Source organism: Peromyscus leucopus, chromosome 4 (assembly GCF_004664715.2).
Source record: "Peromyscus leucopus breed LL Stock chromosome 4, UCI_PerLeu_2.1, whole genome shotgun sequence".
NCBI lineage: Eukaryota > Metazoa > Chordata > Mammalia > Rodentia > Cricetidae > Peromyscus > Peromyscus leucopus.
In genome coordinates, this window is record NC_051066.1 from 12,087,849 (window position 1) to 12,100,908 (window position 13,060).

General features: G+C 55.3%; 1 protein-coding gene across 7 annotated transcripts in view; it reads left to right on the forward strand.

Annotated features, from left to right (window-relative positions):
- Window positions 1–655: 655 nt before the first annotated feature.
- Window positions 656–13,060, forward strand: part of Vav2 (vav guanine nucleotide exchange factor 2) — a 167,686-nt gene continuing 155,281 nt past the window's right edge. For 2 of the 7 annotated variants that reach the window (XM_037204645.1, XM_037204644.1), the window contains exon 1: window positions 657–1,412. In XM_037204645.1, coding sequence (XP_037060540.1) covers window positions 1,209–1,412 — 204 coding nt within the window. In that variant the 5' untranslated portion in view covers window positions 657–1,208. Of the gene's footprint in view, window positions 1,413–13,060 lie in introns of all 7 variants that reach the window. The other 5 variants (XM_037204646.1, XM_028858718.2, XM_037204643.1 and 2 more) reach the window with 4 other exon arrangements.

Sequence of the window (13,060 nt, forward strand, 5' to 3'; positions counted from 1 at the left end):
TTTACCAAGAACCCATGGCTTCGGCTCCTGATAGATGAGTCCAAAGCAAAGTAATTTCAATTGCAAGATCAGTTATTTATGCTTTGAGGTCCCTCCCACAGTCACAATGTCCTCAGGACACCACACTGTCGATCCTTCCAGCACCTCTCATCAGGGAATCTAGGGGGCTCAGATTTTTTTTTTCCTCGCTCTCCCTCTTCGGGAGGCGGGATGTCCTGCGGATCCTGGCAAGGACAGAGGACTGACTGGAAGGGGACTCTGGAAGACCTGAGCCCATTAACCGGATTGATGGGGCCATAGGGGCGTGAGTGTGTAGCCCAGCCAGATGCTCGTTCCCGGGTCTGTCTTTGCAGAGGGCCATGCAAGGGCGCCCCGAGAGTTACAGGAGTCACCTTCTAGTCTCTACCGAGGTGCAGCGGCCTCATCACTCAGCAGGAGATACAGCCGGCCAGGGTCCACGTGCACCTAAGGTAAAGTTACGCGTCCAGAGCCGGCCCATCAACCCCGCCCTCCTTAACTTTCGCAGGCGGCCCCGGGGCAGGAAGTGAGAGGGCGGGTTGGAGGCGGTGCTTGGGTCGCGGGGGAGGTGCCGGGCGAGGGTGCCAGCTCCGCCCCCGGCCCCGCCCGGCCGTGGCCGCGCCCCCTGCACCCCCAGCGCCGGGGAGCCGCGGAGCCTCAGAGTCCCAGCGCCCCGCGAGGAGCACAGAGCCCGCGGGCCGGGCGAACAAAGCGACGGCGGCGCGGGCAGCCCAGGCGCCGGACGCACGGAGCGAGCGACCCGCTGCGCCTTTGTCTCGGGCGGGGCAGGAGCGGCGGTCGGCGCGGGGCGCCCCGAGCGCAGAATGCGGCGCCCGGAGGGGCGGATCGAGGAGCGCTGCGGCAGCAGGAGGCGTGGAGCCCGGGCCGGAGCTCAAGCGGACTTGTGTGTGTGAAGGGGGTACCCGGCGCGCTGCCCTGAGAGCGCCTGGTGGCCGCACGTGGGCGGGAGCGGCTGCCCGCTAGTAGCCCGAGGAGGAGGAGGAGGAAGAGGAGGGCCGCGCGGCCGCGCAGCGGGGACCCGGGGCGGCCTGCACGAAGCCCCGCCCCGGCCGCCTAGCCCCGCGCGGGCGGGCGGGATGCCCCGCGGTCACCGCACTTCGGCCAGAGCGCTGCCCTGAACGAGCTGGTCCAGCGGCCGCGGCGGCGAGCGCACGGGCGCCGCGGGCGCCATGGAGCAGTGGCGGCAATGCGGCCGCTGGCTCATCGATTGCAAGGTCCTGCCGCCCAACCATCGTGTCGTGTGGCCCTCGGCGGTGGTCTTCGACCTGGCGCAGGCGCTGCGCGACGGCGTCCTGCTGTGCCAGCTGCTGCACAACCTCTCCCCCGGCTCCATCGACCTGAAGGACATCAACTTCCGGCCGCAGATGTCCCAGGTGAGGGTCCCGGCGTGTGAGCTGCGGGGCACGCTGACTGGAGCGCCGAGGTGGCGGCCGCGGGAGGCCCTGGCGCCCTGGTCCGAGCGGCTGGCTCAAGGATCAGTGCAGGGGGCGGGGGTGGGCAACGTCCCTGTCTCCGCTTCCCGCTCTAGCGAGTGGCGGTCCCCGAAGGCGCGAAGTTGGCCAAAGTCCCCCAAGCCCTGGGCGCGCCACCACCGCCACGGGGACCGTTTGTGTGCTCCGGCTCCCTGGTCCGCGCTGCCTCGTGGAGGGCGACTCGAGTCTCGGCGTGGCACCCAGCACTGCAGTCTGGCGCCCAGGCCCGGGTCCCCGAGTGACCCTTCTACCCCGGTGCGTGCCACGCTGGGGCCGCGTCCTCGGGCTGCGCGCCTGGCGTCGGAGCCGGTGGAGGATGAGCTGGAGCGGTGGCTGCGCTGGCCCAGGGCGCGGCGGAGGGGCCGGGCCGGGTGGGGTGCGCGGGCCGAAGGGAGCGGGAGGGCCGGGCGCCGCCCCCTCTTTGGCCTGCGCCTCCTTCGGACCCCAGCCTGGGAGGGAGTCCTCTTCGTCTCCTCACCGCCCTCCACTTCGACCGTCGCTCTAGTGTGGCCTTTGTGGAGGCCGAGGCACGCGTGTGGCCGTAGGGCAGGGCAGGGCAGGGCAGGAACATGTCCGCTCCGCTGACTGAAGCTGCTTTTCTTGGCCCCTTGAAGGGAACTTGGCCGAGAGTTAAGCAGATTCGAGGCATGTGGCCCGCCTTCCGGGGGTCTCGGATCCCCCGCCCGATCGCTCTTTAAAGGGATCCTGGCAGGCAGAGGGAAGAGCAAGGCAGCCCTGGTTCAGCCAGTACTGTCCAGGTGCGACCCGCCCACTTCGCAACTCCAAGTGGACGCTGGGTATTCTCTATCCGGACTTCTGGAAACGCGGTGTCTAGGGGCGGGGTGGGAGTCTGTGAGAGTCACTGATCCTAATATTCTGGCGGGTTCCACCCCTCCCCCCTAAAGCCTCTGTCTGCCCTTTGGCTGTGCCTGCCTTTCCAAAGAGATGGGGCCAGCTATTTCCCGTTTGACAAAGGAGAGCCCCAGAAGGGAAAGAGAGGGGTTGTCCTTCTACTTGATACTAACACCCCAGCAGCCCAGAGAGCCAGAGAGGGAGCCCTCAGGGCCTCACTTGCAGCTAGAGCCCTGAAAGGTCTGAGTGACAGGATGCCCAAGTGGCACGCTCCAAGGGTTGCTGTAGAGAGGACTTTTAACAGATCTCGAAGGGTGAGTCCCCCTCCCCACGTTGGGGCGGGGAGGCTGAGGAGTTCTTAGCCCCTTTCATAACTAGAGAAAGAAAAGGAGGGGGCAGCTCCTGCACATAGCTGGGTCTTGAGTCCCCTCTCCCCGTGGAGAGGCTAAGGCTGGCTTGCTTCTGACAGGTTCTGCTGATGGGTCTAGAGGCTTGAGCCTGAGCGGGGGTGGGGGGTGGTGGTGGTGGGGGGTGGTGGTGGTGGTGGTGGTGGTGGGGTGGGGTTAAGAGGGTGAGACTGATTGGCAGGGATGTTGGGAGGGGCTGTGCCTGACTGGGGAGTGGCTGGTTCCTGTGATTTGGGCTGGATGGGATGAAGGGTGCTGGCTGGGGCAGGCCTTAGGGTTCAGCCCCTCTGTTGGAAATTTCTAGGCGCCATCAACTGTTGGCCTTTACTGACACCAACTCAGAAGGCTGATGTCTCTTCTTGTTATCTCCTGTAGGCTGGTGTGCCCCAGGGTCCCCACATGGCAGGTGCTCTCTGAACCTTCACATATTGGGTCAAGTTTAGCCTCATGGCCCTATGTGTATGCTCATAAGGAAAGAAACAACAGTCGTTGCCAGGGCTGGCTGTGCAGGGTCTAGGGAGAGACTTCTTTTCTGTCTGGGTGCTTGATCTTTGCTACAGGGAAACTCACATTTCTGATATGGGGAAGATGATGTTATCTTGGTTTGTGGTTGCTTGAGCGCAGAAGGAATCACAGCTGCCCTTTCCTGAACTGCCTTGGGCTATGCACAATCTGTAGAGTGGTGTGCCACCTCTGACCTGTAGACAACAGTTAAAGCTCAGAGAGGTCCACACATGTGCCCCGGGTCACCCAGACGGTAAACGGCATAACCAGCTTGTGTACGCACATCTTCCTAAAGAAATGGTGATTTCAAGACTTCCCTCAGCGGATCTGCAGCCTCACTGACTTCTTTGGGCTTTCCCTGGGACCTGTGGGCTTTCTGGGGTGATAGTAGGAGCATGCCTGGTTTCCCTGGACATCTGGATCCTCTATGGGGGAGTCAGCAGGACCATTTGGCAAGGCATGAGAGAGCATTTCCTTTCTCCCTGCTTGTCATGTGCCGGAACATGTTCAGCTCACTGGCCTCTGATGTCCTCCATTCCAGGAAGGCCACATGGCTTTCTGGTCAATCCTTAGGACTCAGAGCTCCCCTTTCACTTTGAGTTTAATCTCAGCTGGGCTGTTGGACCTAGGGGACCATAACGGCTTTTTTTTTTTTTTTTTTTTTTTTGAGACAGGGTCTGACTATAGCCTGGACTGATAGATTAGGCTGACCTGGAACTCCCAGAGACCTGCCTGCCTCTACCTCCCAAGTGCTGAGATGAAAGGAACGTACCACCGTGCGATAGACATTTATCTAGCGTCTGTGTGTACTGATGGTCAGGGAGAGATACTGGCTGCCTGATTTGTTGTGCCGTCTTGGACGGGCAGGATGTACTTTGTTGTACTCCAAAGCCTGGAAGCCACTTTGGGCTTAATTAAACTAATTAGGTATGGTCACTAGTCATTGATCCTAGGAAGGGACCTGGTGGAGTTGCAGCGGCTACAGTAGGGGTTCCCAAGGGTGCCTGTGTCAGCTGAAAATCCTCATGTTTGCTCTGGGGAGGCCTCTTCAAGAGGCCTTTCACCAACCTCTGTCATGCTTATATCACTCTGGTGGCCTTCTCCCTTTAGGACATCGATGGTCTGTCTGCTGCAGGGACCCAGCGTAGATCTCTGGACTACCAGGGTTTGCCTCTAGGACCTCCATGTCCCCCACGCTCCACCTCTCCCCTGACCCTCCCACCTGGTACTGTTGGTCTCTCCCCCATTTTTTTTTTTCCTTTCGTACCCACCACAAGCTTGCTTACTGACCTCCTTCCAGCCTGGCTCTGGTTCTTGTGTGTGTGTGTGTGTGTGTGTGTGTGTGTGTGTGTGTGTGTGTGTGTGTGTGTGTGTTTTGAGATAGGATTTCTCTGTGTAGCCTTGGCTGTCCTGGAACTCACTCTGTAGACCAGGCTGGCCTCGAACTCAGAGATTTGCATGCCTCTGCCTCCCCAAGTGGGATTGCGGGCATTTGCCACCACTGCCCAGCTCCAGCCTGCTTCTTTATGTCAGCTGGGTTGAGGGGCCTCTTTTTCCTCCAGGAAATGTCCTTTGAGTGCTGTTTCCTGTCTTGAGCCTTGTTCAGGGGTAACACTGCTCAGGTATATATCTCTCGCGTTGCGTTATCCACACTCTGTGTTCTCACGAACATCCCTTGCTGCCTACCCACCTAGACTCAGGTTCTGGGGGATTTAGATCCTGAAGGATGTTGCCATCTGAGTGTGGTGTTGGGTCCTCAAGGGTGTGAGTCTCTCCAGGCAGGGCTGCATCCTTTCTGACTCTCTTCAGCCTGGCCTCCCGGGCAGAGCAATGGTCTTTCCTTTTACTTTCTTCATTCAAGGAATAAGTCCTTTGCCTGGCTCCCTGTCACAGGCTGGGAAGGAACAGCAGGGGAGCAGGCTGGCCAGTGTTCTTATGAAGTCTCGGCAAGCAAGGGCAGCCAGTGGGTACGGCTGAAATGTTTTTTGATTGAGAAAGGAGCCGTTGGATTGGGTACCCAGTTCCTTGAGTGTATGAGCGGAGATTCTGTTGGAGAGTCTGAGATTCAAGACACAGCGATGTTGGCAAGCAGAGAAAGGAAAGCTGATTCTCAAGGAAGCCAGTCAGTTTTACAAAGATTTATTAGTGTGTGTGTGTGTGTGTGTGTGTGTGTGTGTGTGTGTGTACAAGAGTACAGATGTCCTGGAGGTCAAAAGAGAGTATTCAATCTCTTGGAGCTGGAGTTACAGCCAATTGTGTGCTGCCTGATGTGGGTGCTGGGAACCAAACTTGAGTCCTCTGGAAAAACAGCAAGTGCTCCTTAACCAGTGGGCCATCTTTCCAGCCTCAAGCCCGGCGGTTTTACGTCCTGACAATGGCTCTGACTCCCCACCCACCTGTATAGTTCATGCCTCTTTCTTGTGGACCTCTGAGGGCAAGCAGGAACTTGGTACTGTATGTCCCTCATGTCCAGTGCATCCCAAGAAGTGTGCTCTCTGTCACCACAGCATGACTGTCTTTTTCAGAGGCAGTGGCTACAAGCAAGCTACCCAGGTGTCCCAGTTAAGTGTCCTTTCTGGCAAAGGTGACCCGGATCTTCAGCTACACCTCTCCCAGACATTCTTTCATTGATCTTTATGGCCAGGGTGCAGGCTTGGGTTTGGGGTTTGGCTGAAGCCTCAGGATTAGACTCAGGCCGTGCACCTGCCACCCTTTCCCTGGGATCAGAGCAGGTGGCTCGAGGCTCAGCCTTGCCTGTTGACTGATTGTTGGGGAACCTAGGTTTTAAGGAGGTGCTTTGAGATAAGGTAAATATTGATTTCTCCTCTCCCTCCCCCCTCTTCTCTTCCTTTCTCCTCTCCCCACTTCTTTCTCTCTTCCCACCCAGAGTGGGTTATGTTTCCTGTTTTATTCTAATCTGCTACAACCATTATTTACCTCGGTGCTCACATTGTCTGAGGCGACAGTGGGAACTGGTCCAGGTTGGCGTCTGTATATCTCTGGCACATTCCCAGTCATTCTGGGAGCATCACTGGCTTGCTGGCACAAGATGTTCTAGGCTCATCTGTGTTCTTTTGTCCTAGCTCAGGAGTTGGCCTCTGCTGCAATAGATGTAATTCCTTGGTAGGAGAGGGGTATATAGAGGCCAAGATAAGGAAGGGTCTGTTCAGGACTCCTGGGTGTTCTTAGTTTACCTGGGTAGATATGTGTGAGAGCATACATGTATATGTGTGTCTGTACACGTCTGTGTATGCACATGTTCTTTTTTTAAAAAATTATTTATTATTTTTATTTTATGTGCATTGGTGTTTTGCCTACATGCATTTTTTTGTGTGAGGGTGTCAGATCTTGGAATTACAGACAGTTGTGAGCGTCCATGTGGGTGCTGGGAATTGAACCCAGAAGAGCGAGCAGTCAGTGCTCTTAACCTCTGAGCCATCTCTCTAGCCCGTATGCGCACATTCTATACATATTTGTGTTCTCTGTATGTTAATGCTGCTGATGCTGGGTTACAGCTAGATTTTCACAGGACTGGAGAGATGGTTCTGTGGTTAAGAGCTCTTGCTGCTCTTGTGGAGGACCTGAGTTTGAATTCCAGCACCTATGATGGGTGGCTCACAGGGGCTTATTATTCCAGTTCCTGGGGATTCAACACCCTTTACTGGCCTCTGAGGGTAATTGGATTCATGAAAACAGACAACACACACACACACACACACACACACATACACACACACACACACACACACACACATCTTTAGATTTACACATTCTTAGTGGTCATAACAAAAAGTGACAAATGTGTAACATTGATTAAAATTTTTTTCCAACTCTACCCTTTTCTTTTGGACACAGAGTCTCACTATATAGTCCTGGCTGTCCTGGAACTCACTAAGTGGACCAGGCTGGCCTCACATTCACAGAGATCTGCCTGCCTCTGCCTCCTGAGTGCTTGATTTAAAGGCATGCGCCACCACTCCTGGGAGAAAGTTTATGATTATTATGTGTGAATATGATGTGTATGTGGGTAGTCATACCACGTATGTGTATGGAAACAACTTTGTGGAGATGATTCTCTCCTCCCACCTTTACCTGCTGCATTCCAGGGCTCGAACTCAGGTCGCCAGGCTTGCATAGCAAGCACCCTTACCTCCTGAGCCATCTTGCCTGCTCTGTAACACTAATTTTAATGATGTATTTTACTTAGGTTATGCACTGTTAGCAGAACACGCTTGAGAGGGTGAAAATCAGGTCTTGGGGGGGTATAAAAGCCCTTTCTTGTCAGGGGTAAAGATGTGTCTGTAAAGAACCCAACTTTGTGCAGGGAGGGTGAGGTGTGTGGAGTGTCTGAAGGACTCCTTGGGGGCACAGGTAGTGGGAACCAAGTGGGAGAATGTGATTCTGGGTGCTGGTGTTTCTGCAGGGAACTGTTTGAGATGCTCAAGGCGGCTGCAATGTCAGTATCGGGGAGTGTTGAGAGTGCAGGTGCAGGGCTTTAGGGAGCCAGGTGCAGGACTTTAGGGAGCCAGGTGCAGGGCTTTAGGGAGCCAGGTGCAGGGCTTTAGGGAGCCAGGTGCAGGACTTTAGGGAGCCAGGTGCAGGGCTTTAGGGAGCCAGGTGCAGGGCTTTAGGGAGCCAGGTGCAGGACTTTAGGGAGCCAGGTGCAGGACTTTAGGGAGCCAGGTGCAGGGCTTTAGGGAGCCAGGTGCAGGACTTTAGGGAGCCAGGTGCAGGGCTTTAGGGAGCCAGGTGCAGGACTTTAGGGAGCCAGGTGCAGGACTTTAGGGAGCACAGGGGCAGGACTTTAGGGAGCGCAGGGGCAGGGCTTTAGGGAGCCAGGTGCAGGGCTTTAGGGAGTGCAAGGACAGGGCTTTAGGCAGCCTAGCCCCTAGGCCTGGGCCTGATGTTCACACAGTGGACCACTCAATGGAGCAGCAGCATCGTGTGGTGTGTGTTGATTAAAAAAAAAAACCTGGCTTGCTTGCTAGTCAGGGTGTTGCTGAGAGGAAACTGAGGGCCAGGTTAGAGGTCTTTGTGAAGAACTGCCTGACCCTGCTTTGGTCCCTGGGGACATAAGCTCAGTAAGCCAGGAAGAGGGAGCTGTCAAGCTCTACCCTTATTTGCTGGGGGCCTGACAAGGAAGATGTTTTCCTCCAACCCTGGTTCTCAGTTGAGTTCTTTCTTGCTTTGAGGGTTAGGTGACCCAAATTGTCCCTACCCTGAAGGAAATTCTTCTCCTCCTCTCAGAAGCTATGGGGTCTCCAGAGGGTGGTTGGCAATATGATCTCCCTTTTGAAAAATTGTTCAGTTTATTTTTTATTGTTTATGTGTGTCTATGTGTGTGTATGTGTGTGTGTGCAGGTGCCTATGGAGGCCAGAGAGGGTGTCTGATCTTTGAGAGCGGGAGTTACAGCTGGCCTGTGTGAGAGCAGGTGCTCTTTTTTTTTTTTGTTTTGTTTTGGTTTTGGTTTTTGGAGACTTTCTTGGAACTCACTCTGTAGCCCAGGCTGGCCTCGAACTCACAGAGATCCGCCTGCCTCTGCCTCCCGAGTGCTGGGATTAAAGGTGTGTGCCACCACTGCCCGGCTGAGAGCAGGTGCTCTTAACCACTGAGCCCTCCCTCTGTCTTCCATGTCCTCTTCTGAGGACCCTCCTGGTAGAGCATTTGTCACCCGGCCTGTTCCTTTCGTCTTTGTGTCCAGGAGATTGTGTGTGGGTTCAGGAGCACAAACTCAGAACAGACAGTGCAGAGTGACGGGCTGGGTGGGGTGGGTGGCTGTTGTGGTAGGATCTTGTGTTAGGTAGATGCAGGTCATAGTCTCCCCAGTTAGGCACCCCCCCCCCCCAGTACCAGGCTTCCCTCCCCACATTCCTTGAAAACATCTTTTTCTCCCACACCCCAGCCTGGCCATCCGTCTTTCTCCTGAAGCAGGGTACTCAGTGTTTTCTGTAAAGTTAAATCGTAATATTTTAGGCATCATGGGCCGGATGGCCTCTGTTGCAACCGTTCCCCTGCCCCAACTCTGCCCTTATAGCAGGAAGTTGTACCTGGAGCTGTTCTTGAACTGAGAGTGTGGCTGAGCTCCGGTACAATGTATTTATGGAGACAGGATTCTGAATTTCATAAGGTGTTCCTTTCAGGCACCAAAATATAGCCTTTCTTAGGAGCTGAGGATGTAGCTTGGTGACATTTGCCAGGCCCTGGGTTCCATCCCCAGCACCACAACACACACACACACACACACACACACACACACACACACACACACACTCCTACCTTCCTTAGCTTGTAGGATGTACGAAGCAGGGTAGGTGGTGGCACAGGCCTGACATACCAGTTACTTGAAATGCTGAGGCAGGAGGATCACCATTCAAGACCCATCTGACAACTTATTGAGACTCTGTCTTAAAGAGTACAGGGACTAAGAATATAGCTTAATGGTAGAGGACATTCCTAACATACACAGAGCCCTCGGGTCAGTCCCTAGGGGAAGAATATCAACTGTGTGTCATACAAGACCAAGGGCTGGGACTTATAAGACCAGCATCCACCAGGCAGTATTGGTACGCACCTTAAATCCCCAGCACTTGGGAGGCATAGGCAGGCGGATTCAGGACAGCCAGGGCTAGTCTTGAAAAAACCAAAACAAACAACAACAACAACAACAACAAAAATCAGCATCCGTACATTTGGTACTGGGAGTGCTAGGGTCTGTTGACCTGTGCTTCAGGTCATTCCCTTCTGTCCTGGTTGGTTTTTCTGTCAACTTGACACAAGCCAAAGAGGAATCTCAATTGAGAAAATGCCTCCATCAGATGCCCTGTAGAGAAGTCTGTAGGACATTTTTTTCTTGATTGATTGATGTTGGAGACCCAGTCAGCTCACTATGGGCAGTGCCATCCCTGGGCAGGTGGTCCTAGGGTGTTTAAGAAGGCAGGCTGAGCAAACCAAGGGGGATCAACTCAGTATGCTTTGCTTCACTTCCTGCCCCCAGGTTCCTGCCGCGGCTTCCACGGATGATGGACTGTAACCTGTAACCCAAATAAACCCTTTCTACCCAAGTTGGTTTTGGTCATGGTGTTTTGTTTATCTCAGCAGTAGAAACCTAACTAAGACACCTTCCCAGTGGTTTCCTGCACCCAGCTGGTCCTCCAACCCGACTGCACTTCCCTATCCTGAGGCTCACCTGGTATCAGGTGTCTCTTTTTCTCTGTCTAGCACCTGGTGCTCTAACTCAGCCTCTGGCTGCCTCCTGTTGCTTCCCACTTCCTGGTCCTTGCAGTCCCTCCCAAGCCTTACTCTTTCTTCTTGTTCTGCTCCCATACCTCCCCAGGCCAGGTCTAAACTTGGAGAAGGGCTCTTGGCCCCCTTCACCCCCATACCAGTTCATCTCTGTCCTGCTCTTTGCTGCTGGTCTACAGACTTCATTTTGTGCCAAAAACCCTTGACAAGCTTGTCTAACAGGAAGTGCTGGACAAGAGCAAAATGCTGACCTGTTTTTCTCATGCTTCCTTGATGACCTCGGTCCTCGAGGTCAGTTAGTGCCCTCAGTCAAGTGTCCGAGATGTGGAAGCCAGGCTGGTGAGGGTCCTTTGAACTTGGTTTCCTTACCTGAAATAGGATGACAGCCCTCCCACCCCACAGCTCTTAGGAGGATTTTGTGGGAAATGTGTGCCGGGGAACAGGCTTGGCTGCCTCAGGATGCTGCATGCCCTGCCCTCCCTTCATTGCTGCTTATTCCCATGGTACCCAGATCTGTGCTGGGCTGGGCAGCCACCTTCCTTTCCTGTTTCCTTCCCTCCTCACCAGTGCTCACCTGCAGCGGAGCCCTGGCCCTTGGCAGGCCACCTGGCTCTGCTCAGATGGGGGCCACTATTAGTTGATATCCCCCTGGCCTCAGGGGGAGGCTCTTCTGGTCTTGTGTCCCTGGGTGGAGTTTGAGACGACTGGAAAGGCCTTCTGCCCTGTCTCTGTGGCTTCTTGGGTAGGGGCTTCTAGACTGGATAGGCAGGAGGCGAACACACATCATCTTTGCTGTGAGTGTGTTTCAGAGCCGTACCAGCCCTCTGGTACAGAGCGGTTGGGATGCATATAGCTAGGGGCATGGGAGAGGGCTTCCTGGAAGAGATGGTATTGAAAACTGGGAGCTTTTTGTAACTGAGGGTGGAGATAGGGGCTCTTCCAGGGAGAGGGCTTTGTGTAGACCGAAGCCTAGAGGCTCCTCCACTCTGTGCCTCATCCTAGATCATGGGGTTCTGCGTTTTATAAATCTGTACCCCAGAGGCAGGCAAGGCACGGTGGGTGGGATGGTGGTGACCAGTGAGGCTACTGATTGCGTCCATCCTCAGTGCCTGACAAGTGTGGTGTTCCCCTGGCTGCAGGCAATAAGCTGAGCCTTGGAGAGATGGACAGGATTGGTGGTCTGTGCAAGGGCCAGTTGGAGAATGGGTATTGCGGGGACCATCCAGGGCAGGGCCCCAGTTCCCTGGGAAAGCAGCGATTGAGGCTAGGCTCTTCTGCCTTGGCCAGCATGGGCTGCAGGCTGGTGATTTAGTTGTGTGTGCCTGTGGAGGCCAGAAGAGGATGTTGGGTCCTTTGGGACTGGAGTTAAGGACAGTTGTGGACCTCCATGTGGGTGCTGGGAACTGAACTCAGGTCTCCTGGAAGAGCAGCCAGTGCTCTTAACTGCCGAGCCATTTCTTTAGTCCTCCAGGGAGCATTTATTTCTTGACCACCCAGGCACTGAGCTGGGTGGCTCTGGTCTTGGTAGTGGATGAGGGAAGGGAGAGGGACGGGGTCAGCTGAGGTCCTGCAGCTGTGTGGGGACTTCTCACCAGCCAGGGCAGGCCTCTTGCCTCCGGAGCTCCACGGTCTTCTGTCTCCACTCTGCTTGCAAACCTTCAGGCCTTTGGCAGGGTCCTCACCTTTGGGAGGCTGTGATGTCAGAAGGCCAGTGACTGAATCCAAAGGGCTGGCCTAGCTAGCTCTGTCCTGGCCACATGGCTTCCTGGCCTCTCCTTGACCTGTTTCCAGGGATTCACTCACCTGGTCCCTTCCTCAACCCTATTTGCAAAGCATCTGCCATTGGCCATTGGGCCACAGAGATAGCTCTGTGTGTTGACCTGGTTACTATAGAGAAGCAAGCTGGAAGGAGACTGGGGCTGGGCACTGCTACCCATAGGACCTTCAGGCTGGCTTCCTGGCCAGGTGGCGGTGGCCTCCTTGCCGCCTTGTGTTTCTTGGGACGTTCATGTTCCCAGGTGTTTCATCTTAGCCACACCAGCACACAGGCATTTTAAGGGAGGTTCAGCTGGGGCCTGCAGGGAAGCGTGGCCTGGGGCGAGGCATCCTCACTGCCTCCACTGAGCTCCTGTCTGTCAGGAGTAGCCATGGCTCCCGCCTTTGTGTTTCTGCCCACGGAAGTCTCCCGTGCACTCCTCCGGCCTGTCAACATCCTCTGTGGAGTGTGGCCATGCCACATCCGCTCCTTCCCCCGGGCTGGGATCCTAGACCCCACCCACTCACACAGAGCTGACCTTATGCAGACCACTGGGGACCCACTGGCTCCGTCCTGGTCCTGGCCTCAGGCACTTGGGCAGGGTGTGGTTGCAGACACGTCTCTGGGTGGATACCAGCAGGGCCCTGGACCCTCTTAGCCCATATCACCTCTCGCAGATACTATGTCTTCTTGGCTGTTGGTTTGGGGCCTTGCTTTCTCATTCTCTGAAGGGGCTTTTTTTAAGAGCAACTGAATAGAGTTTGGTTGAGGACGGATTGAAGGTAGC